The following is a 26,291-nucleotide window of genomic DNA, read 5'->3' as shown; positions in this document are numbered from 1 at the left end:
ATTGAAGGCTGAGGCCAGGAGAATCATACATCTGCGCTCCGCTTCTCAAACGTGGAGAAGGCAGGCCTGCTTCCCACAGCTGAAAACCTCCCAGCACTGATTGCCTTGCTTCACGTCCCTGCAGGACCAAGCCACACAAAGGATGCTCTGCCATCCCCTGAGAAACGGTGTTGGGAGACCGTGTCTTCTCCCTTGCCAGCATCAGCCCTGCCCTCTCGCTCAGAGAGCTGGGTGGCACTCCTTTGTTTGGGACTTAATTCATTCTGCACACAGGCACCTTGCTGGGCTGTAGCAGTGACTTGGCCAGATTCTGCCCCTGCGGGCTCAGAGCCCAGGGGAGGGCAGCCTCCCTGCTGCCCTGCTTCTCCCAAGCCTTCTGCACTCTACCCGTGGCTGGTTTGTCCTGGCAGGCCATGGTGAGGTGGTGTCATCCCCATGTCACAGCTCAGGAAGACAGAGTGACTCCTCCACAGTTGCCCGGAGAATGTGCAGGGAATGCAGCGGCCATGTCATCCTGTGCGTGGCTGCAGATGACCAGGTTGCCCCCTTCCAACCAACAATCTGCTGTTCCAGACTCATTGCCCATCCTCCCAACTCCCCCCCCCACACACCCCCGCTGGGCCTGGCTGGAGCTGGGGTTGTGCTGAGCCAGAGGGAGGGGGTGGCAAGTTTCTTAGAGACATCCTGTTTTAATTGGGAGGCCAGCCTCTCCCATAGAGCTGGTTCCCTGGGTACCACAACCCAGGGAGGAGAATGTCACGACGAAGAGGGAAATTGCTGGAGACAAGAAGTAAAAACTGCTGCTCCAGTTTCATCGAGAAGGAAGACGAGAAGGCCGGGATCTAATGGCAGCTGAAAGCAGGTTCATTATTTAAATGAAACTGTTGCTGCGGGGGCTGTAGTCTTGGATCTTGCAGGGGTAGGGGAGATCTTGAGGGCTTTGGTTTCTGGGTCAAGGTATTGAAAGTGAAGATGGAGTCCTGTTAACCCTTTTCTTGTTCCTTGCCTGTCTGCTGAGTGTCTCACGCATGCCAAGCACAGGCTGGGCTCTGGGGTGAAGGGGCTGCCTGGCTCCCGTCACGGGGACAACTGAGGAAGGTTCCATAGGAGGCAGAATCTCAGAAGAGACCAAAAGCTGGAGTGAGGTAGCCAGGACAGGGGCATTGGAGGGGCTTCGGGCAGGAGATGAAGCCTGTCTGCCCCAGAAGCGGGAAATGAGAGACAGGAGATGGCCCAAGAGTGTTTTCTTCAAGATTGTCTCTTGTTGTCGGATAGTGGCACACACCTTTAATCCCAGCACCTGGGAGGCAGAGGCAGGCGGATCTCAGAGTTAGGAGGCCAGCCTGGTCTATAAAGCAAGTTCCAGGACAGTCAGGGCTACCCTGGGGGGCCTGAGAGAGGATTGAAGAGTGTCCATCATTAGAGCCGTGCCTGGTGATTCAGGCCTGTGGTGGAAGCTACTCTGGAGGATGAGGCAGGGAGATTTTGAGGTCAAGGTCTGTGGGGGCTATTTTGAGAGCCCTTGTGTCAAAATAAAAATGTAGGAAAAGGGTTGGGGAATGTGGCTCAGTGGTAGAGCCCTTCCTACCATGATGGAGGCAGAGGCCCTGAGTTCTACCTTCAGTGCTATGAGAGAGAATGGAGAGAAAAGATTTCTCATTTTTGGTGTTATGTGTATTGTAGATAATTCCCTGCATTTGTGGGTGTCAAGAGTGTGGAGACCAACAGCTCCCCATCCTTTTGGGGGGGCTGGTTCTGACAGTTAGCAAAGATCTGATGTGGAAACAGCTGCTGTGTCTCAATTGCCCTGAGCCTTCTGGGCAACTCAGTCTCTAGTCTCCAGATGCTTACCAGCCCTGGCCTCTGTCCTAAGATCCGAGTTCCTCGCCTGCAAAGAGGGCAGCATGGGACACTAGGGACATTCAGAGGAGCTGAGAAGACTGTCAGGTGGGTGCAGCTATGGGCCTGCCGGATAGCAGGAGGTGCACAGATACACACCAGCTTACACTTTGGTTCCCTCTGTCTGACACTCTGAGAAGGGACAGACACAGTGTACACCGCTGGGGGTGGAGCTGAGCAAGGAAACATTCCCAGGCCCCACCATCTGCCTGGTGGCATTGCTGATACCTAACTTTCCAGCCCAGTGCTCCCAACCCACAGGACACATTCCTTGGATCCCTGACCAGCTAGCCCTGTGGCCCAAGTCCCCTCAGAAGGGGCAACATTATTGTGCTGCAAACCCTTGCTTAGCTGTGCCTGGCCCTGCTGTTTGCTCCCGTGCAGACAGAGGCATGATGCTTTATTCTCTGTGGCATCCATGTGACCATAGCTAATTTCACGACAAATGCCATCCCGAAAATACAACTCAACTATTTTTATAATGTGGTGTTTGAGGTTGAAAATTCAAATTAGAGATTAATTGCTATTTCCAGATCTGTGGATAAGATGGCTTTGGATCGTTGTGTCCTTGGGGCTGCATAAGGCCTCCCAGCATGCCTAGAATACGCATGTACATATGCTCATTCACATGCCCACTAGGCCATTTCTTGGGTGCCAGCGCACTTAGGTGGATGTGGTATTTGAATTCATTTTGTTGCTGATCGCCTCTCCCACTTCCTTCTCTGCCCAGGACCCAAAGGTCTAAGTGACCAGAGCAGACGCTTCTCTCCACTGACAAAGCAGCTCCACAGTTTGGGGAGCAGATGACAGAGGGGAGAATGCATAGAGAGTGGTCATCAAAGAAGGAAGAGAAAGGGCCATGCGAGCCTCCTCTGCCCAGTGCTCTCAGCTTCCCCTTCAGTCTTCCAGCAATCTCCAAATCAGAACCAGATGGAAGTCTAAGGAGGGTCCGAGGCAGGATGGAGGGGCGAGAGGGCAGCTCTGCCAGGGAAGGAGGCATGCCAGGCCAGCCCTGTTTCCAAGAGAGTGGATATGGGAAGGGTACCCCTTTGGCACATTGGGGTCATCTCAGAGTCTCCACAAGGCGTCTGGGCTCTTGAGAGGCCAGTGGTAGCGTTCGGGTTTGGTGGCCATCCTGAAGACCTGAAGCATTCCTCCCTCCACCGCGCCAGTTTCTGACGGTGGATGTAATGTGGAGTGAGAAAACAATAGCCCCCTGAGAGCTTGATGGGACAGTGATGTCTGTATGTGTCTAAGCCCCCAGCAGAGGAGATCAGGAGGCCAGGGACCCAGGCCAGGGCTGCTTGTCTCCTTGGGGCAAGAGGCTTTCCTCTCTGGGCCTCAGTAGCTTCTGTGAGTAGGCAAGGCAGTGGCAACAGCTGTCCCAGAGGGAAGGGTTGTGAGATAAGTTCTTCATCCATAGCCTGCTGCTATACCTGCCATTATTATTACTGCCATTACTATTATTAGCAGTACCTGTATTGGGATTGGGAAGAGAGGACTGTTTGAACAGGCAGGCATGCCCCTGGCAGCTGCTCGTCCCAAGGGACCTTCATCTTTTCAGCCTAGAGATGAGTGAGTGTCCCAACCCAAATAACTCCTTATTGAGGCAAAACCTGTCGCTCCATCCCCAGGCCACCCTGGGGTGGGAGAGGGAGAGTAAGGTCTGGTTAGCTGGTCTTTTGCTGGCAGGTTGGAGGCCAAGATGGAGTGGGAAGTGCAGCTGTGACTCCGCCCTCCCAGGTTTGCTTCGCCTGTTTCAGGGGACAGCAACAGTGCCACCTGCCCTCTCCTTAGCCTTTGGCACAGCCTGGGGGGGAGCTCCATCCTCCTGCTCTCTGCTCTGGTTTTAGAGCTCAGGCCACTCGTTCTGCCTTGCCCCTCCAACAGCTCCTGTGACATAGCCTGCAGGGCCACTGTGGGCTTCTCTGGGTGAAGTCTCGGTCAGCATGGAGTTTCAGTTGCACCCTGCTTTGTGACAGTAGGTAATAGTCTCTGTCTTAGAGGGCCCTTGCTACCTAATGACACACTGTGCAAGACTCCCCTTCTCTTTTTGGAAGGCTCTCATGTTTCTGCTTTTTTTCTCCAGCCCCTCATAAGCGCAGATAGGCACCCTGTAATCAGCTTCTTCAAGGCTGCACCCAGGCAGAGCAGAGACTCAGCTAGCGCTCGCGCGCGCACATGCGCGCGCGCGCACACACACACACACACACACACACACACACACACCACACCAGCTATGGCACAAGGCTGAGGCTAACTTGAGTCCAGATGAGGCTGTAAAGATCCATATCTCCCGCAGGTACCAGAAGGGCCCACCAACTGTGTCGTGTGACAAGGACAGGGCTGGGAGCCCAGGAGAAAGCCTTCCCCCTGAAGTGGGTCCATCCAGCGTGGCTCTCCATAGGCTTGGGGTACAGAGGGTGTTCCAGGAGGCACAGTGCCCTCACTGCCGGAGTGGGGACCAGGGCCTTGGTATGTTGGAGCTCAGGCAGTATCAGAATGTCATCTGTCTCAGGGCCAAGACTGTGGATCTGTTCCGTGAGGCTTGCGGAGCATGGGGAAGCCGTGGACCCCACCCCAGCACTGCATAAACCTAATGTGATAGCACACAATTGTAACCGAGTGGAGGTGGAGGCAGGGGAATTAGACATTCAAGGTTACAGCCAGCCCGGTGGTGCACACCTGTAATCCCAGCACTCAGGGAGGCAGAGGCAGGCGGATCCCTGAGAGTTTGAGGCCAGCCTGGTCTACAAAGTGAGTCCAGAGCAGCCAAGGCTATGCAGAGAAACCCTGTCTCGAAAAAAAATGAAATTCAAGGTTACACACGGGTGTATATGACTCTTCTCTGTAGGAAAAGGCAGAGACAGAGACAGAAAGGCCCACGATAGAAGTGTGGAGCCAGCTGTGCCTGAAACCACCCCACCTGCATTTCCCGTTAGATTGCCCTGGTTTCGCCTAAGCCAGTCTGCTCAGGTCCCCGAATCTTTCTCTTTTTGACTGCAAACTTTCTGTGCAGCTGAGGCGGGGCTTGGGGTCAAGGTAAGGAGGACGAGCACGGCCAGCTGCCAATGCTATGAGGTTCCCGGCTCTCTTTGGGGCTGAGCCGGGTCATCCTCAGGGACCGTGGCAGCTGGGCACTGCGTTGTCATCATGCCATGCCAGGGCCGGCTGGGCAGAGGTCCCTGCTCCCCCAGAGCCTCAGAACCCGAGTGGCCCCTTCTCAGCTTGGTGCCAGTCCCCTTAGAGGGCAAATTATGCAGATAAATTTCCCCTGTCACAGGGTTGGATTGGGACAGCCACCTGACACACCCTGCCCCCCACCAGGGCTGAGGGCTTGGTGGAAGGGACCGAGATTTACCAGGGTGACACAGTCTAACCTGCACAGCCTGCCCTTCTAGGTGGGTGCAGGGCATTTGATGGCGGGAAGTTGACACAGTGGAGGCTTCCATAGGCTTTGGCTCAGGTTCACCTTCGTGACCTCAGTTTGGAATCGGCAATGGTCGGAGGACTGAGCCTTCAGCAATTTAGCAGTCCTTCCAACTTAGTGTCCCTGCTCACGGGAGCCACATGAGTGGTTTCGAATTTTCTTACTTTAAAAAGAAAGTTTCTTTTTCCCTGCTGTGCGTGGGATGGAACCCAGGGCTTCATGCGTGCTGGGTAAGTGCTCTACCACTGAGCTACATTGCCAGGCGGCAGTACCCCACCCCCCTTAGACGGATTTTCCCCCATTTCCTTTGGATATGAGTCTCTCATGTGACCCAGGCTAGCCTTATACTCCTGCCCCTCCTGCTTCTGCCTCCCAAGCCTGTACCACCAAGTCTGAAAAGCAGACTTCCTGTTTTTCTAAAGCGATTTCCCACACCCCTCCTACCTCCTCCCCACAACCCCCCACCTCAAAACACCCTGCCAGGTTGGGGCATCAGTTAAGATCAGCTGACCTTCAGGGCACCCCACCACCAGGCATGGACAGTCAGGCGGGGTCACCCGTGGGGTAAGGCTTTGGTGGGCTGGACAGATGTGAGATGAGTGTCTACCATTCTGATGTCACTGCCCTGAAAACGCTCTGCGGCCAGGCTCATCCCGCTCCCTTCCTTCTCTTTCCTGGGACCCTCGGTGCGGGTGCCATCTGCACAGGTCTGCATTATTTCACAAGGAATATTGCATGGGGCTCTTTCACCTTGGCGCTCCTCTCTTCCTAGTGTGCATTTAAGATTCCTCTTCGATGTTGTTACCATCCTCCTCCTCTTTAAAAGGTAAATTTTACTCATGTACATATGTGTTTGCCTTGTACGAGTGTGTAAGGGTTCCTGGAGGCCAGGGCTGTTGGATACCATGAAGACGGAAATACAGGCTCTTGTGAGTCGCCTGACATGGCTGCTAGGAACTGAACTCTCACGTCCTCTGCAAGAGCAGTGAGGGCTCTTTTCAGTTGAGCCCTCTCTTACCTTCCTTTTTGAGACAGGTCTTGCTGTGTAACCTGGCTGACCTCAGACTGATCCCCCTGCCTCCAGCTCCTTCGTGCTATGATTACGAGCATTCACCACCATGACTGGCTTATGAATTTTTAATACAGTATTATTATTGGGGGGGAGGTTGCTGCAGCCAGAGGACATGTCTGTGGAGTTGGTTAGTGTCTCCTTCTCCATTATGTGGGTTCTGAGATTCAAATCCGAGTCCTCGGGCTGCTAACCAACCGAGCCATCTCACCAGCCCACAACTAAAGTTTGATGTTTCTGCTCTGAGGCTAGCCCAGGCTAGCCTAGACTGCACTGTCCAGCCCAGGATGACCATGGTCTCTGATCCCCCCTTTCTCCAACCCCACAACACCTGGCTTCTCAGGGAGGAACAGCATGTCCTTTTCAGTGTGAGTGGCAGCCTGTGTCATGAGTTGCCCAAAGCCCCGTTGAAGGACATCTCAGTGGCCCCAGGCTCATGAAATTGAGGCTAAGACTGACGTCCTCCTGCAGGTGTTGGTCTGCAGACGCGCCATCTTGGAGTGATGTCGACCGGGGTGATGGCTGGATCTGGCAGTGTAGAGTTCACAGAGAAACTTGCAGGCTGGGAGCTGGGCCCCTGCCCTACCCCCTTCACACTCCGGTCCCTTGCAGTCTGCCTGATAAATTTGTCTTTTTGTAGTCTGAAGGAAAGAAGGGGGAGGGGTGGGCAAACACGGAAGTGCAGGCTGTAATTTCAGTCCTTGGAAGTCTGAGGCAGGAGGATTCTTGGGCTAGCCTGTCTGTCTGCATAGGGCTACATAGCAAAGTCCTGTCTCAAAAAAGAAAAAGAAAAGAGAGAGAGAGAAAAGAGGGGAGGGGAGGAATAGGAAGGGAGGAGGAGGGGAAGGGAAGGCTTGGATGTAGCTCATCTGGTAGAATGCTTGCCTACTGTGAACAGAGTTCTGGGTCCATCCCCAGCTCCCCATGGGCTGGGTGAGGTGGGACTTGGCTGTAACTTTAGCACCTAAGAGATAACAGCAGGAGTATTAGAAGTTTAATCTTCACCTACATGGGGGAGTTTGGGGCTAGCCTGGGCTATTGAGACTATTTCTCATAAACAGAAGTGAGGAGGGGTGGAGGGAGAAGGAAGAAACCAGGAACACAGGACCAGGCTGTTTTCTACAGTGGGACAGCATTTCACTTCCGGCAGCTGTGACTGCCATCGCTCCCCTGCCTGTCTGCACTGGGTGATGTTAGGTTCTGCCTTCGGTCCATGGAGGCTGGTGTGTCCCGGCCTCATGGTTCCCAGGTACCTTTCTCTAGACAGTGTCCTGTCTGCCCATTGGCATCTCACATCTTCATGAGGTATCTGCAGGCCTTTCCCGTCCGCTATGCTTCCCAGTCAAATTGTTTATTTGAAAAAATTGTTTATGTTGGTCCTACCCCAGCACTGGGGATGGGAGGAAGGAGAGGCAGAGGCAGGTGGAGCTCTGAGTTTGAGGCCAGCCTGGTCTACAGAGTGAATTCCAGGACAGCTAGAGAGCTGCATAGTGAGACCCTGACTTGCAAAGCAAGACAAAAAGGATTGTTTAATATGTGTGTGAATGTGGACAAGCGCGTGCCTCAGTGCCCACGTGAAGGTCAGAGGACAACTGTCTGGTGTCAGTTCTCTCCCTCCCCCTGGCTGAGGAGGGTCTCTCCAGGCTGGCTGCTCCGTGAGGTTCCCGCTGCCTCAGCCCTCCTGTGTCTGCCCTCCATCTGGGTTACAGACACACACTAGTGCTTGTGGTTTTGTTTTTGGATGTGTCTGTGTGTGTGTGGACTCTGAGGATTGAACTGAAATGGTCACATTCGTGCAGCAAACATTCTTACCTGTGGAGTCATCTCCCCAATCCAGATTATCATTTAATTAAAAAAAAAAGAAAGAAAAAGATTTTCTTAGCCAATCAGTGGTGGCCCACACCTTCCCAGTGCTCGGGAAGCAGAGGCAGGCGGAACTCTTGAGTTCAAGGCCAAGGAGTAAGTTCAGGACAGCCAGGGATACTCAGAGAAACCTTGTCTCGAAAAACGAAACAACAACAACAACAACAAAAATGTTTTTCTTAAATTTCATTTAAAAATTATTACTATTCTTGTGTGAGAGAGTGTGTGTGTCTATGTGGAGGTCAAAGGAGGACTTTCCGTGTGTTGGTTCTGCCCTTCTACTATGGGTCTCAGAACTGAATTTAACGTGTTCTAGCAGAGGCCTTGTGGTTGGGCCAGAACCTCACCGTCTGTGTGTGAGCATGTGCATGAGAGAGAGACAGAGAGAGGAAGAAGAAGGTTCTGGGGAACATCTAGACTAGCTCAGAAAGGTCTAGGGTAGGCCACAGCACCACTGTGAAGCTTTTGGGGTGACCCTGCAGCCCAGGGATTGCTCACCACTCCACAGGCCCATCTGGGGCCAGAACTCAGGAAGACGCAGGCTTGCTCTGTCACTCTCAAGGGGAGTTCTCAGCCCTTCAGTACAGAGAGGGTGCTGGCCATCCTCACCTCCTTGAGAGCTTCCTGTCTGAGAGATCGTGACACAGGCATAGCGTGCAGTCATAAGGCACGGTGGCAGGGTTTCGTGGCCAGGATCTGCCACAGGCCCGCTACAGTACTCAGAGGTTGTCTGCCGCACAAGCTTGACCACTTGAGTTTGGTCCCCCGAAACCACATAAAGTAGCTCCTCTGGAGAGCCAGGCCGAGGAGGCAACCGAGGACTTGATGAGGGGCCCTGGCTCCGAAGTCCCTGCTGGTCAGCTGTTCCAGGTGCTGCTTAAGCACTCTTGTTTGGTGACCCCACCCTGTCCTTGTCTCCCCATGGCCTCCACATCACCCAGTCCTCCCCAAGCCCCACACCTTGGAGTGGAGGTCAAAGAGAACAGGAATCCTACCAGCACCTCAGCACCTGCAGGTGAATTCAGCTGAAAGTTTAAAAAAAAAAAGTCTATGTGCATCCTGGTCTCGGAGTGAGGGTTAAAGAGCCAGGGACCTGCGTCTTTCCTGCTCAGAAGTCTGCAAATTGGCTTGTTCTGCAATCCAGACTTTTTGATACCTGCATGAGCAAGCCCTTCAGTTAGATTTGAGGTGAAAGGATGGGAATGCATTCTTTTGTCCTGCCAGTAAAGGCTCAGAAAAAGGTGAGTGCTGGCTCTGATGGGGCCCCACCTCCTTATTAAGCCCCTCTGTAGAAGGTTTGCCTGACTGACAGACACAGAGCCAAGAAACCCTTGCAGTTTGCAAGAACATTTGTGCAGCTGTGAGGAGCCAGAGGCTCCCGAGATTGCCACTCAGGAGCCCATTGTAGTGCACACCAATCTGTCACCAAATACTGGAGTGTGACAGACTGCCCCAAAGATCACAGTCCCTTCTACAAACCAACTAGGCCCTTCTTTTGATGGCCAGAAATGCCTTTGTAAAGCAGGGCAGCTCTGGGGAGCACCAGTGAACCTGCTTGTGCCCTGCTACCTTGCTAGGGACCAGACGGCGTTGGGTCTCCCACGATCCTGGAGCATCCCATGAAACTTCACGTCGACAAGGCACAAGGGCTAAAGGTCCCAGAGGAGGAGGGCCTGCATGGCTGCCACCTTGGGTGCCACCTAAGGGGCCAGAGGATGCCTACAGCCCAGGATGGTGTCCAGCCCAGTGCCCCCTCTGCTTGTGCCTTCTCTCCATATGGCCTCTCTCCCAGCCTCAGTTTACCCGCCTGGGCCATGGTGGGAGGTGGGGATGGTGACGGTGGTACCCCGGATGCGACAGGGCGGGGCGCGCCAGGCTGTTAACGGTGTCTGGGCCGCGGGGCTGCGGCGAGGCCGGCGCCAGGGCCGCGCCTGGAACCAGATGTGGCGGCGCCGCCCTGGCCGCCCCGGCGGCTCGCACGCTCGGCCTGGCGAGCACATGGCGGGAGGCTGCGGGCGCGGTCCCCGGGGCCCTGCGACCCCAGGCCGGCGTGGTGAGAACTGGGCCCGGGAGCCGGCTGAGGGAAGGGGTGTTCTGAAAGCCAGCCCCCTCACCGCGCCTGCTTCCCGCGGGCTGGGGACCCTCCCGCCCCCCAGAGTTTGTTTGCTTAAGCCCTGCATAAGCTGTTTCAAAGCTGAGTCACCTCAGGGACCGCCAGTTGGGAAAGAGAGGAGAGAAGGGGGAGGGCAGGATACAGCTTTGAAACACTGATTCTGCCATGGGCTTGTCTGTCATCCACCAGACCAACCGTGACTTTGATGTCTCCCTACCAGCCTTGGGATGGTGGTCAAACCCGGGCTCTCAGGGCTTCCAAATGTGACCTGCTGGCGTTTCATGCCCTAGCTTGGTGGAGGAGAGAAGAAAACCCATCTCCAGGGAGGCCAGGCCAGGCTAGCCCAGTTTGGGTACAGTAGTGGCACCGGCCTTGTTCTCAGGGGAGTTGGTTGAGCCCCTTTCCAGTGAGTGGTGGTGAGAAAGAGTGGTGCAGTCCTTCGGACTCCAGTCTCCCTGCCTCTGATGTAGGAGGGGAAGGAGGGCTCCCACCTCTACCCAGCATGCCACTTGCTTCTTGGTGCAGTTGTGTGAGGACACCGCAGGCATCTGCAGGGGGCAAACGCCCAGAGCCAGGACAGGACACAGAGACGGTCCACGCTCCAAGATCTCCTGGGGGCTGAGTGAACAGCCCTACACCTCTTCCAAAACATTAGAGGACTCATGGGCCCGCTTCCCAGAGAAACCGAGGCCTAAAGGGCAGGAGTGGTGATGGTGGCAGAGAGGGAGCACCAAGCGTGAGGTGTGTGTGTGTCTGTGTGTGCTTGAATGTATGTGTGCGTGCGCGTACGTGTACGTGTGTGCGTGTGCGCATGTGTGCCAGTGTGAGTGTATGTATGTGTACATGTGCACGTTTCCACTCCTTCAGCTGTGAAGTGTCTTGGGAAGCCGAGAGCTAATCTCTGAGGTGCTAAGAATCATCCAGGAGAAAGGTCTCTGTGACACAGGCACATTTTCCTCTGCAAATTTCAATTTAAAAATAGCCATTTAGAGAGGGCAGTTAAAGTAACTTCCCCAGAGGTTGCACAGACAACGTGGAAAATTTGGCCGTTTCTAGAATTTCTTCCCTGGGGAGAGGTAAGCAATACCCACCCCTTCTTCACAAGATTGGGGAGCCGGTGAGTGTATTGAGCTCACTTACAGGGCGTGTGTGAGGGTTTGCTTACAGGAGGGAGGGGACCCCAAATAAGCTACACTGGAAAGTCTTCACCCAGAATGGATGTTGGCTTCCCCATACTTGCATAGATGGAAGCCACACACGCCCCCCCCCCCCCCCCCCCCGCGTAACCTCCTTTAGCCTCTGGACTCTGACCTCTTGGGAACCCCAGGGTCATGTGCTGTTACTGCAGATTTGCATAGAAATGGCTGGGATGAAAGGCTGGACCACTCAGGCAAGGGTCCGGTGACCTTCATCCTCTTCCTATGAGACACATCCACAGCCAATAAGCCTAACCTCCTCTCTTGCAAGTAGGCCCAGCTGTCCTGGCGAAGATGGTGGCTGTTTAACTTGGAGGAGCAGTGGCATTTGAGTGAATTCACATCGCCCTCAGATAAATAAATACCCTAACTGTAGAGTTCTGTGCTCTAGACACTGTTTTAAGAGCGGGGTATAGTCATTCATCTCCTTGTATGGGGTGAGGCGTCCCGCCGTCCCCATTGCTAGGCCAAAGCTCAGAACACTCACTTGTAACTGACTCCAGGTCCCCAAACATCGAGTGAGTCTGGGATTTGAGCCCCGCAGCCTGGAGCCAGGCATCCAGCGGTCTTCGTCATTGTGCTCCGTGAATCTCCCTCAGACTTCTGCAGGCCAGCTTATCTGGAACAGCTGCACAGACGAAAGTGTGGGAGATAGGGCCATGAATGGAAGGCCTCCAGTCAACATGGCTTTGAAAGCCAGCTGAAGGGAGAAGAGATGGGACGCTTTTCATTTTACACAAGAGGAAACTCTGGAAGCAACGGAAGTGGCCACGGAGAGGGGACTGACTGGGGAAGTGATGCCGCTGTTCACAGGGAGCCTGAGGAGGCTAGAACCACAGGCAGGTGTGTGGAGTGGGAACCGAGGGTCAGGCACCTGTGTCAGCCTAGCTCCACGCCGCTTCATCTGAGAAGTCGGGTGCCCCCTTGAATCAACTCCATGAGCTGTCAAGATAAAAACAGCCACTGACAGAATATGACATATGGTAGATTCTCCAGCACACCCCAGTGTCAGACATGTGGGTCTACCTCAGAGACCAACGTCTCTATTCCTAGGAAGGAACCTGAGGCTTAGGAGAGTGAAGCTCGGGCGGAGAGATGGTTCAGAGGTTGTTCCAAAGGGTCCTGAGTTCAATTCCCAACAACTTCATGGCGGCTCACAACCATCTGTAATGAGATCTCATGCCCTCCTCTGGCATGCAGGCACACCTGCAGGCAGAACAGTATGTAAGTAATAAATTAATAAATCTTTTTAAAAGAAAGAAAAGAAGAAAGAGAAAAGTGGAGCTCAGTGTTCCCTGGCAGAGCTGGCAGGGGAAGCCAGAACTTGAGTGCAGCCATTAAACTTGAACATGGGGTACCTGCTGCGTGGCTGTCAGTCCTGGAGTTGTGTAGTGCACAGCCCGTGCAGATGTCCCTGGCATGTCTGCTCTGAATCCCAGCCTGATAACCAAAAAAGAAAGTACGGTTCTCACATACGCTGTAAAGAGATTCAGGACATCTTTGTGAAAAGGGACCCAGGACAGGAAGCACGTGAAATGAGCAACAGCTATATTGTATCGAGGGGAGTACAGAGAGGCGCCACTATTGTCCTTTCCATTATTTATTTATTTATTGTTCCTTTCCATTAAAAAAAAGAAGAAAAATTCTGGCCGGATGTGGTGGCGCACGCCTTTAGTCCAAGCACTTGAGGAGGCAGAGGCAGGCAGATCTCTTTGAGTTCGAGGCCATCCTGGTCTCCACAGTGAGTTCTAGGCCAGCCAGGGCTACATAATGAGGTCCTGTCTCAAAGAGGGAACAAAATGTTCTTGGGAGGCGGAGTCCCCTGATTCTGTGCCTCGAAGCATCAACCCAGTATTACTGGGAGCCCCTCGAGGAAATGGATCAGGGGGGTGCTTTCGAGATTGGGGTGGCTGTCCTGTGAGGCTGTGGCTGGGAGCGTGTTAGAGATGCCGGAAGATGGCTTCTTTGGTAGACTCTGTGCACCCTCCATGCCTGGGTTCTAGCTGGAACTCTGAGGCAGATGGGTACCCCACTCTCCCGGTACGCAGCGGGGAGCGGGCATTCCTTGGTAAATAAGTTTGGTAAATAGGCAGAGTGATCACAGTGGCTAAGGTTAGAGGGCGACTAATGAGCAACAGAAATCACACTGCAGCCAACCACTGGGTGTGCTGAGGTTCCAGAGCCTGCTGCCTGCTGGCTCCGTGCAGGAGAGAGGGGCCAACATAGCAGCAGCCTTCTCTCCCTCAGCCTAGGAACAGCGAACTTCTAGCCACTCAGAGGACAGTGCTGTGTGGCCCGGGTTAGTTACACTCCCTCTCTGATGCTCACTGTCTCATCCCACAAACTAGGTTTAATAGCAAGGCCTTCCGAGTTTTAGGGAAGGCTTGTAACCCAGAGTCAGGAGTGTAATGGAAGTGGAGGAGGTGAAAGCCAAAGAAACAGGGTTGGAGAAAACTCCAATCCTGACCACAGGCCCCCTGCTGTGTGGAGGCAGGGGCTGGAAGTCCTACCCGCCCTTGGAGCCTCGCCTAGCAGGGCTGGGCCGAGCTAGCAAAGCAAATTTTCCGCCTTGCAGGGACTCACAACTGGGTCATGGAAACCTCCAGCCCTGCTCTGTAGCTTAGCATCTGGGATGGCAGGGCTGTCCAATGGTTAGGGTCACATCGGGTCCCACAGGCCCTGGATGGAAGGACAGAGTGATGGGCATATCATGGCTGGAGTTAGGGCAGGATCATAAGGACAGGGCTTCTGGGGCCAGAACCCCCGGGTTTGGGGAGTGGGTCCTGGGGAGGGTCTAGGGGTTCTTGACGGGAACAGACAGAGCACTGGCCAGCTGCGAACAGGTCATCCTGGGGAAGGAGAAGTGGGAGGGGTCTAGGCTGTATCTCCACACCCAGCAAGCTTCCAGGAAAGCCCCAGGTGCCTGAGGAGGAGGTAGAAACAGCGCTTGTCCCAGAGGAAAGGAGGAACCCAGGACCTGTGGAGGAGGTCAGCCCTGGAAACCCGTAGGCCAGCTTTTCTCCTTGGGTGCTCCGGGAGCAGGCGGCGTTTACTGTCCAGATGGCTGCCAGCTGCATCTTGGCCCAGCCGCCAGGCCGTGACTCAGTTTCCTGCAGCCCACCCAGTAATCTCCACCACAGAGATGGGGAGTGGTAAGGTTCTGGGTCTCTGAGTGTCCAGGAGAACAGAGCTTGGGGCCCCACCCCCTTGGGAAGAGTCCTTGGTCAAATCATGCCTCAGTTTCCCCATTTGCAAATAAGGGGCTTTGTTGATGGCCTCTAAGGCCCTTTGGACTCTGAGTCCTTTAGAGGATGCATTATGGAGTAGGGACCCCAGGACCGGCTTTGGATTTACTCACAGCAAGCCTAGCCAGGCATGTGGCATGTGGCTCATGTCTGTAATCCTGGCTGAGGCAGGAGGATTGCCACGGGGCCAGTCTGAGCTATAGAGGGAGACCTTGCTCAAAAAAACAAGCAACAAAACAAAAAACCTGGGCTGGGGAGATGGCTCCCAGAGGGCCTAAGTTCAGTTCCAACACCCACTTCCGGTGGCTCACAACATCCTAGAACGCTAGCTCCAAGGATTTAGACAACCTCATCTGGCCTCTGTGGACGTCCACACACGTGACACACACACATACACACACACACACACACACACACACACCTTCAAAAGGTCTTAACAAAATTACCAAAGCTGGGCAGAGTGGCTCACACCTTTAATGCCAGCACTCCGGAGGCAGAGGCAGGCGGATCTCTGTGGATTTGAGGCCAGGCTGGTCTACAGAGTGAGTTCCAGGACAGGCAGGGCTACCTAGGGAAAACCCATCTCAAAACAAATAAACCAAACACAAAACCAAAAAAACAACAACAAAGAAACAAACAAACAAAAAAGCACCTGGATGTGGTGGCTCACAGGTTTGTAATCCAAGCCCTAGTTGCAAACTGAGTTTGAGGCCATCCTGGACTCCCCAAGACCCTGCTCCAAATAAGCAAGCAAAGAAAAAAACACCAAAACTCAATGTGAAATTAGATAGCACTGGTGTCTGTCCCAGCCCTCACCTCAGCCTCCTGCTGGCTGTAGTCGGGTGAGGCCCGGGGCTCAGAGGGGAGAGGAAAGCTCCAGGGCCCCTTGGGTCTCTGTGTCCTGGTCTGGAGGTAGTTACCAGGCCATGCCAGCCCCTATTAAAATGTAGGCCCTGTGCTAAGTTGGCAATTGGCCGCCAGCCGCAGATTAAAACCAGACAGAAGACATGAACCCCTTCTCAGACTGGATTTGTAGCTGGGGCAGTCGCCACCTTTCCCCTCCCCCTCTCCAGGTCCCCGTGTTACTTCAGCTGCAGCTGGAAGCCTCACTCTCCAAGAGCTTAGGGTTGGGGGTCACAACGATGGAGACCAAGCTGCCCATCTGCGTGACCAGGAACGCTTTATCCGGTGTGCTGAAGCCTGAGAGACCAAGCTGCGGGGGAGGAGCATAAAGAATGGTGCCACTGGTACACTAGTGCCCCACCGGAAGGCCCAGCCTGTGAGACTGTCCTCTGTGGGGACCTGTGTGCCTAGCCTTTTTTGTGCTTGAGGATAGCAGGCGGATGCCCTTTCCCGTCCCTCCAAGGCTTCACAAGCTCATCTCTCAGAAGCTTTGGCCTTGCCTGGTCTGGCTTCCTTGCGTCAGCCTACTGAAGCTGACCCACAGGGGACACTTCCCTGCCTACTGTCTCACTTCGAGTACCCAGAGCACTCAGACACCCCTACCCATCTACATTACTGTCAACTTCCTCCCTTGCCTCTTCTCCCCACCCCCGCCTCCAAGCACCTCAAGCCTGGGAGATTAAGCACCTTTGCTTCATTCTTTCCCAACCCCAGATTCCTTCTGTCCCCTCTTTCTCATTCTCGCTGTTTTTATCGTGTGTGTGTGTGTGTGTGTGTGTGTGTGTGTGTGTGTGTGTATGTGTTCATGTGAGCAAGGCTGTGCACATGCCAAGTTGTATGGGTGGAGGTGAGCAAGCAACCTCACTTTCTACCTTCTTTGAGACACGGTGTTCTCACTGTGGCCAATACAGCTAGTGGCTGGTCTGTGGCCTTGCAGGGCTTCTCTGGGCTTCCATTTTCCCGCCATAGGACAGCTGGTATTACAATGTCTGGCTTTCCTCAGGTCCTCACTTTCATGGCAAGCACTTCACCCACTGAGCCGCCTCCCCAGCCCCGGCAGTGGCCACACTAGCCTGAGGGCCCTGAGGACTCTTCCTGGGCTTCATGGAGTATGATGGGAAATCAGCCTGTGTAAGTCTGACCAGGGGACCTAGGATCCTCCATCTTTGTCCCTGAGTGTTGGGGACAGAGGCCAGCCCTTGGGCCCCTGGTTTGGGATATTAGCTTGTGACCCCAGCTGACATGGAACTGACTCCTGGAGCAGGATGCCCTCAGAACCCTGGTGTCTCCTTCACTGAGTTCATCACTTGGTCCCTTTCCCTTCCTTCTCCTCTCCCCTGGGGGCAGGGTGGCCCCTCAGTCAGGCCTGTGCACCCTGCACAAGATCCCCCTTTTCTGCGTCTGAGAGTCTGGGCAGCACAAACATCAGCACCACCTCCCTCCTCTGTACTCGCCTTTCCAGGGAGGCTTCTGGGCGCTCGGGGCTGCCATCTTGCCCAGGCAGTCATACGCAACCACCTCTGGAGACTGTTAAGACCCTGGTCTTTGAGCTGATCCCTGAGTTGGAACCCTAGCTCATTAACTAGCCGTGTGCTTTTGGCCTGTGGCTTAACCTACCGTGCCTCAGTTTCCCCACACGTAAGATTGTGCCGAGAGCCACCAGTGAAGGGCCAGTGCGAGGTTAAAGGAGGTGACCTGCTATTCCACTGTGGGAGCGGTTGAAGGGCATGCATGGCCGAACCATACTGCTAGTGATGGGCCTGAGACCTAGGCGAGGCTACCCCGCACTCCTTGGTCAACAGTTCGATCTACTCTCACTCTTGTTTTTTTTTTTTCTTTTTTTGTTTTTTGTTTTTTTTTTCCTAATTTTTTGAGTCAAAGACTCATGTAGACCAGGCTGATCCCAAGTTCACTCTGTAGCCTAGGATGACTTTGAACTTCTGATCTTCCAATCTACTTTTCTGGTGCTGGGATGGCTGGTGTGCACAGTCACACCTGATTTAAGTGATGGTGGGGGCAGACCCCAGGGCTTCACCTGTGCCAAGCAACACTGCCACTGAGCCACGCCAGCCCCCCCCCCCCCGCCATTGTTCTCCTCTTCTGGCCGGACCTGTAGCACCCAGGGTGAAAGATGGGACTTTCTTCTCTAGGGGCCCTTCAGAAGAACCCATGTCTCTACCAAGGGCTCCTGAAGCCTTAGCAGGTCCCAGACTCTGTGCCACCCCCAGTCCCTGCCTGCTCTGTCCTTGGTCGTAATACATACTGTTCTTTTAGCCTCCCCCTCCCCTGAGAAGGGACTCGTGTTAATTTGTTAAATCCGAGTCAAGGTCCCAGGGACCAATGGTTTATTTTTCCGATCATGTTGGCAGAGCTCACGGGGAATGGAGCTTATTTGGTCAGAATGAATGCTAATTAATAAAAGTTATTTATTTGGGTTGGAGCTCGCCACAGCCCAGGGGTCAGGCACAAATGACTGCTCGCAGTGTCCGCAGTGCTTGAGAAAGGCAGGGTGGACAGGCTGAGTTTATTTGTCTTCTGAAGAATTCTCAGCTAATTCCCTGCAGGCTATTTAGACCCTTAAATTACACGGAATAAGAAAAACCATGGAGAGGGGAAGACTTGAATGTTTGGCAGCGAGGAAGGCTTTTAAATATCTTTGGGTCAGTCGACCAAAATAATAGTATCTGTGCCGGCACTTTGTTATTGGGAACAGTGTCACTTCAGTTATAAGAGACCAAAAGCCACAGCAGGCCCCTCCGTCTCAGGGTTATGACCCAGCCTCATCAGGGCAGCAGAGCAGCAGGGCTGGTTCGGGCGTTGTAGGTTTTCTGTTCATACGCTCCTTTAGTTTCTTTTTGTTGTTTTTGTTGTTGTTGTTGTTGTTGTTCTGGGGGTGGAACCAGGGCCACATTCATGCACACACTCTACCATGGAGTCTTATTTTTACCTCATCTTTATTTTTCCTTGAGAGTCCGCTTCTCACAAACTTGCCTGAGCTGATCTTAAACTCACTCTGTAGCTGGCTTTACATTTGAGGTCTTTCTCAATGATCTTTAAGCTTGCTAATCACGTTAATGACAGGCTCAGCCACTGACTTTGTACTTAATATGTGGGGAAGCAGAGAGAGGTCCTAGAACCAAAGGAGAGTGCCCACAGCTCTGGGGTGGGGGGCAGCCCACCCAGTGAGCACCAGCCAAGGGAAGCACTGGGATAAGACAGGACCTGCACGCCAGTGGCCTGGGGCTTGGAGAGCATTTATTTATTTTCCAAATACTTGAAGCCAAGCTTGGAGTCCAGAGGGAATCTCTGTTCTCAGGGACAGAACAGGAACCTGTGACAAGCAGGCAGCCCTCCTGGGGGCTGCTGCCTGGGCTCTGCAGTGGCTGAGTCCTCCACGCATCCATCACTGTCCTGGAGAGGACCAAAGGACCAGGCCATCACACAGAGCAGGGGGGATCATTTGTTGAGCAAGGCTGTCTGTGTTCTTGCTCTTGCTCACACCAACTTTTGTCCACTGTCTGCAAGCTCCCATTATGGGGACTTCCTTGAGGGACAAGACACTGCTTGGGTCTGTCGTGGAGGCTTTGGACACCTTTGCTCTCTGGTTGAGGTGGGGGCTGGAGGCTCATCATTGTGGGCTCTGAGAGCTGGGACAGACAGTGTCACCAAGCTTGGGAGTGAGGTGGCTGTGGGAAGGGACCACAGAGGGATGGAGCTCCTGAGCCTTTCAGCAGACAACGGTCCCAACCCCAACTGTACAGCCTTGAGAGAGAGAGCCTAGAGCTTTGGTTTCTCCATGTGAAGTGGCTTAGCACCTCACAGCCATGCTGGGCTTTCGTGGGGGGCTGCAGGATCATTTCTTGCCCAGACTGGTTTTGCTGGAGTGTTCTGCATTCAACTATCTGGCTGTCATGATCCTGAAGGGCGATGGCTAAAGCCCCTTTGTGGACCCTTGTTGGACCCTTGCTGGCATGGAGAAGGAGCCTAAGCTTTGAGAGTCCTTGCTGTAAGTCCCCATCAGCCTATCTGGCCCCAGGTTTCAGTGTTTCTTTCCACAGCCACTCAGTGAGGCGAAGCCTGCAAAAATGGTTTTCATTTAAACACCCCCAGTTTCCAATTGCTCAGAAACTTCCCGAAACACTCTCCTTTTTTGGCTGAGATGCCTCCTGCATTGGGTGTGTGCCCAAGTGGCATTGCCTGAAGGAGGGCAGAAGTCAGCTCTTGGGGTGGCTCATGTTCCAGAAACTTCCATCTCTCCTTTTGGGCTCTTGTTCACCACCTGACTTTCAACACCCAGCCTTAGTTATTTTGGTTTAGGATTTCTTTCCCATTAAGGGGTGTGGGGCGTTGGGGTTGGGACGGGGGGGGGGGGTAGGGACATTCCTAGGCACTAGGCACACTCATCCATCTTAGCCTTTTCTCCTAAGACCAGACAGGGGTGTGGAGTGACAAGGAAGCAGGGGGAGGGGGACCAGGTGACAAGGCCAGCTTGCACCAGCCATACTGCGTTCCCAGCCTCTACCTCCCTCCTTACATTCGGCTCATGTTTGCAAGTATTTCCCAAAGAGGGGAAACTCTTGAGTGTAAGCATCAGCTCATCTGCTCTGCCGCTGCTGGCATTTTGGAACAGCCGATGCCTGGATGTGGAGGTGAGGGTGGGGATGAGTGGGGCACGCTGGCCTGGCTGCTGGAGTCCACTGACTGAGGGTCTCTTAACTCTTACTGTTAGTCCTAACAGCACACAATAAACCAAACTGTCTGCAGGGCCAGGCTGTAGCTCAGTGGTAGCATGCTTGCCCAACCTCTGTGGCCCTGGTTCCATCCCCAGGGTTGAAAATAAGTAAATGAGTAAATAAATTAAAAGTGGGGTTAGGGGCCTGGTGTGGTGGCATGCTTCCAGCATCTTTAATCCCAACCCTCAGGAGGCAGAGGCCTGAGGATCTCTGGGAGTTCCAGGCCAGCCTGGTCTACATATTGAGTTCCAGGCCAGACAGACAGACAGACCCTGTCTCAAGGAAAAAAAAAAAAAAAAAAAGAGTTTACATGTTTATTTATTTAAATTGTGAGCGTGTGTATGTTGTTGGGGGAAGCATGTGTCCGTGTGGTTCTAGGGACTGAACCCAGGTTTTTCTGTAGGTTCCCTTAGCCGCTGAGCTATCTTGCTGGCCCTGCTCTTCTTACTCATCAGCAGAATTCCCACCAATAGGAATCTGCAGCAAGTGTGCACAGCAAAAAACGGAAACTCCTGTTTACATGGGGGCAATTTGTTTTGATATTTTAGCTCCAAAAGATTGGAAACGCACCAGCTGTCCATCACAAGGACCCTGTGAACCAACTGTGGCACAGTTGTGCACGGAGTCAGTGCGGCTTGCTGCGCTGCTGTGACGAGGAGCAGGCAGGTTCCGTTCACAGACTGAATAAGTGAGCCCCAGGAAGGCTTGGTACGAGGGAGAAAACATGAATCATGCAGACATGTTCCTTAGATGAGAGAAAACACTACACATATTGTATTACACTGGAAAAAACAATACTAAGGGAATAGAGCAAAAAGTGATTAGAAAAGGAACAAGAGACAACACGGAGTTAAGATGTGTGCAGAGCTCAGATGGAAGGCTCCAGAATATTAGTAAATAACACAGACCACTCAGAGCCCCAGTGTGCATGGCACAGCAGATTGCTTGCTGGCTCTTAAATTGTGTATTTTGTGGGACTGGGCAACACGGGGCCTTTGCTCTGCTTCACATCCTCCTGTGTCGGCTGGATGTGGCATCATGGCAAATGATGTTTCTTGCTATTAAAGCATACATTTTAGTGGGCAGAATGCTTGCTCTGCAAGCATGAGGACCTGAGTTCAAATCCCCAGCCCCCATGTGAAAAGCCAGGCACCTATAATGGCAGCACAGGAGTGAAGGGTAGAGACAGGCAGATCCTGGGAATTGCCAGCCACCAAGTCTGTGTGGCTGTAGTTTGGAGAGACACTGTCTCAAATAAATGAACAAAGGATAGATGGATGGATATATGGGCAGTAAATGGATGGATGGATGGATGGACAGATGGAGAAGCGAATGTGTGGATGGACAGATGCATGAGCAGATAATGGATAGATGGCTATATGGAGAGGTGGATAGATGGATGAATGGATAGGTGGATGGATGGATGGATTGATAGGTGGGTGGTTAGATGGATGTGCAGATGGGTTGATGGGTAGATGGATATTTGGATGGATAGATAAGTTGACAGGTGGGTGAGAAATGAACAGATGTAGGCAGAAGGCAGCAGGTGAGTTAAGAGGACATGTTCCAACCCTGAGGTCCGAGGCAACCTACAGAAGGAGGCTCGGGAAAGCCAGTGTCAGAGGAGTAGAGGGCTGATACTATGGATGTCCTAGGACAGGGCCACAGGGACCTCGTGTGACATAGTGCACAGTGCATCCACCCTGCTGACCCTCCATCTTTCCTCAGGCGACTGTCCCAGCCCCGGCCGTGGCAGCGCCACCAAACGAAAGAAGAAACAGCGTCGGAACCGAACCACCTTCAACAGCAGCCAGCTGCAGGCACTGGAGCGTGTGTTCGAGCGCACGCACTACCCCGACGCCTTTGTGCGCGAAGAGCTAGCCCGCCGCGTCAACCTCAGTGAGGCGCGTGTCCAGGTAAGTGGGGTCCTCCCAGAGGGCTCACATCCAGGCGGGTGGCCACCGCTGACCCGGAGACAGGCAGTGCGGGGAAGGGGATCATCGGCAGCCAGTCTAGGACAGCCAAGCTCCCGGCTCAGAGATTCTCGGTAAACAAACAAGAACACCTAATTCTGACCTCCACCTACCCATGTATGTGAGTACATGCACATGGATACATGCACATGTACATACCACACACGTGCACAGATAGGAGCTGAGAGTGCTTCCTGCAGTGCTTTTAGGAATGCTCTGCCCTGGGTGCCGGCTGCCCTTGTACTCACCGGCGCCGAGGGCTCACCCGGCCATTTTTCACGGGTCCTGCTTCCCAGCATGTAACGCAGGTGCTGTCAGTCATTCCCAGAGGGTCAGAAGCCACCAGCTCAGGTCTGGGGCAGCACCAGCATGTGCCCAGATCCACAGGGCCATAGTAGATCCTCTCAAAGTCTGCCAGACCCTGCCAGCCGCACCCTCCCTCTCAGGTCTGGTTCCAGAATCGCCGTGCCAAGTTTCGCCGGAATGAACGAGCCATGCTGGCTACCCGCTCTGCCTCGCTGCTCAAGTCCTATGGCCAGGAGGCTGCCATCGAGCAGCCCGTGGCTCCCCGGCCTACTGCGCTGAACCCGGATTATCTATCTTGGCCAGCATCGTCCCCCTACAGGTGAGAATGGGGGCTCTGTTGGATCAGCAGGGACAGCTGGACCCCCATGAAGGCCACCTCTCCAGCAAGAGCTTGGATGGTGTGTGGATGAGTGTGTGTATACACGGCAGTGCGTGTGGCTGTTTAAGAGCACAGGATCATAAGCATGCGTGTGTCCACATGAGCACTGATATGCATGTGGAGAGGGGAGAAGCCAGGCCTGCCTGGAGGAGAGCAAAGTGGGCTCCACCCTGAGGTAGCTAGAAGGCTGCAAGAAGTCTCAAGCTAGACGAAGTGCCCTGTGTCCACGTGGCCTTCACGCAAAAAACAGAGTCTGCGAGCACTGAGAGTCCATATTCCAACATGGATGGATGGATGGATGGATGGATGGATGGATGGATGGATGGATGGAATAAAAAACTTCTTCCTTGGGCTGGAAAGATGGCCCAGAGGTTAAGAGCACTGACTGCTCTTGCAGAGGCCCTGGGTTCAATTCCCAGCACTTACATGGCAGCTCACAACTGTCTGTAACTCTAGGTCCAAGGGATCCGACACCCTCTTTTGGACTCCACAAGGACCAGGCACTCCTGTGGTGTGCTGACATTCATACCATGCAGGCAAACATTCACACACATAAATAGGAAGTAAGCTAAATCTTTTCAAAAGAATAGCTCCCCCCACGATGGCCAGGTGGGAAGTGGGGGAAGGTGGCCATCATATCCTATAGCTCCAGGGGTTCCCTCTCCTCACCCCTGTAGCAGGCTCTACAGAAGCCATGGGCCTCTAGGAGGGGGTACTGGGTGGATCAGTTGGAAGGGCCTCTGGGTCTCCAGCCTCCTTCCCTGGCCTATCCTCACCCAGAAGCACTTAGGCACAGAGCAGTGCTAGGGGACAGGGCCCTGTCCCACTCTTAGGAGGGTCATGATCCAGAGAGGAATGCCAACAAGTAAAAGGCGAAGGTCCCACACTGTAGCCTAGGGCATCCTCCTGCCTCAGCATCAGAGGTTTTGGGATTATAGCGTGGGAGCCACGCCATCGGGCTGGCAAGGCTGCTCTCACCCAGCTGCTTGCCTCCTCCCCAGTCCTGCCACCCTGGCCGGGGCCACCCTGAGCTTATCAGAGTGCGCCAATGGCATCCTCTCTTTCCTGTCTCTGCAGCTCTGTGCCTCCTTACAGCCCTGGAAGTTCAAGTCCTGCAACTCCTGGGGTCAACATGGCCAACAGCATCGCCAGCCTACGCCTTAAGGCCAAGGAGTTCAGCCTACACCACAGCCAGGTGCCCACAGTGAACTGACAGTGTGCCCTGGGCCCAGCCTCCTCCCTGGCCCAATGACAGACAGCAGCAAAGGAAGTGGCCTTGTCTGTCCCTGGCCCCAGGCAGAATGGGCAGCTCTCCCGTGCCTTCTCTCCAGTCCAGCTTCCTGAGTTCCAGAGGCCTGCTGGGGACTGGAAGTGCAGCTGAACACCTCTCTGCCTGCGGTGGCTGAGATTGTGGCCGGAGGCCCCAGGGGTGGCCTGGCCAGAAGGCGGAGCAGGAGTCCGCCAAGGAACTCGCTCACTTATGTATTAAAACCAAAAAGCTTTTGTCTTTAAGGAATAAAAACCATTTTTTCTTAAGCTCCTCTAGACTCCAGAAGGGCAAGATGGGAGCTCCCAGAAGGTGCCAGGAGCGGCTTGGCCTGGATCACAGCCTTCCTGGTGGGCAGCAGTCTGAAGGCTGCACTGGTCGTGGGCTGGCTCATATAGCTGGCACACCTGTGTGGTTCCTCAGGCGTGGTCCCTGAGGCAGGGTCCTGTCATCCAACAGGACCCCAGGTGGGAGGAGAGGCAGAAGGCAGGGCCTGCCCTGGCCTGCATTTCCCATCCGGAGCCCCATGGGGACACTAGAGGAGTCTTTCTGGGTGATTGGTTGGCCGGGACACATCTCTTTCACTCCATCGTGGGGCGTGGAGGATGTTGCCCATTCCTGGAGTGTGGGGACGGCTCTGGGATTGGATTCCTGCCACTGGGCACCCTCTGGTCATCTGGCCATGGAGGGTACCCTAGTTTTATTCCCGATGCCTGGATAAAATACTCTGGCAGAAAGCGATGTGTGTGTGTGTGTGTGTGTGTGTTACATTAGCTCATAATTCCAGGCGACATCTGCCATTGTGAAGAAGTCAGGGTGTCAGGATCTTGAAGCAGCTGGTCACACCCACCGTCAAGAGCAGAGAGAATGAATGCATGCATGCGTTAGTGCTCAGCCCCGTCTCTACACTCCCACAGTCAAGGATCCCCAAGCCTGGGGAATGGCACTGCCCGTAGTGGGCACGCCATATCATTTAAGGTAATCAAGACGGTCTCCCACAGACAGCCTACCATAGCTGACATGGTCCGGACAACCCCTCAAATTGAGACTTTCTTCCTAGGTGATTCCATAGTGTATTGAAGCTGATAAAACTAAGCACCACAGCCGGGCATGGTGCACACCCATGATCCCAGCACTCAGGGAGGCAGTGGCAAGCTGGCCTCTGTGAGTTCAAGGCCAGCCTGGTCTACAAGGAGAGCTCCAGGACAGCCAAGGCTTCACAGAGAAACCCTGTCTCAAAACAAAACCAAAACAAAACAACAACAAAAAACCTCAAGCCAAACAAACAAAAACAACACCTTGAATGGCTGGAAAGATGGTACTTGCTGCTCTTCAGGGGACCTGAACACATAGCAAACTGCTCACAGCTCCCATAACTCCAGCTCCAGGAGGTCCAATGCCCTTTTCTCGCCTCTGTAGGCACTGCACTCATTTGGCCCATGCACAGAGATACACATTTTTACACATCAAAAAAAATTTTTTAGCCTTTAAACACACACACACACACACACACACACACACACACACACACACACACACCCCTGAGGTCATAGGCAAACTCCTAGCAGAGTGCTGACAGCTGAGGCCCTTGAAAGGCCTACCCCTTCACCCCATTCACAGACAGGTGGGGTGACAGAGGACATGTGCTAGCATACAGGAGAGTCTGCAGGCCAGAAAAGTGGGTGGAGGCTTCCTCGTGCCATACCACCCCAGGGAGAGTATAGCCTTTCTGCAGAAAGAAAGAAGGAGGGAAGTCCCAGAATAGCCCTCCCCATGGTGATCCGCCATAGGTGTGGCAGGTTAGACTGACCCCTCAGGATGGTGGCACAGCCGCTCTAGATGTGGTTAGTGCAATGGCCTGTTTGCCTATATCTGTGCCTCCAGTTCATGTTCCACGGAGCACGGTACTTTAAAC

At 53.8% G+C, this 26,291-nt stretch overlaps 1 protein-coding gene across 1 annotated transcript in view; it reads left to right on the top strand.

The window, feature by feature from the left end:
* Prrx2 (paired related homeobox 2) overlaps positions 1 to 24,627 on the top strand; it is a 33,560-nt gene extending 8,933 nt beyond the window's left edge. The window contains exons 2-4 of the mRNA XM_055600572.1: positions 22,180 to 22,367; positions 22,871 to 23,049; positions 24,187 to 24,627. Of these exons, the coding sequence (XP_055456547.1) occupies positions 22,180 to 22,367; positions 22,871 to 23,049; positions 24,187 to 24,322 (503 nt within the window). The 3' untranslated portion in view covers positions 24,323 to 24,627. The remainder of the gene's footprint in view (positions 1 to 22,179; positions 22,368 to 22,870; positions 23,050 to 24,186) is intronic.
* The last annotated feature ends 1,664 nt before the right edge of the window (positions 24,628 to 26,291 follow it).

This window comes from Psammomys obesus, unplaced genomic scaffold (genome assembly GCF_907164565.1).
Source record: "Psammomys obesus unplaced genomic scaffold, mPsaObe1.curated_primary_1811, whole genome shotgun sequence".
In the NCBI taxonomy this organism is placed as follows: domain Eukaryota; kingdom Metazoa; phylum Chordata; class Mammalia; order Rodentia; family Muridae; genus Psammomys; species Psammomys obesus.
Note: the sequence above shows the minus strand (reverse complement) of the source record. Positions and strands in the feature narration are given on the sequence as shown.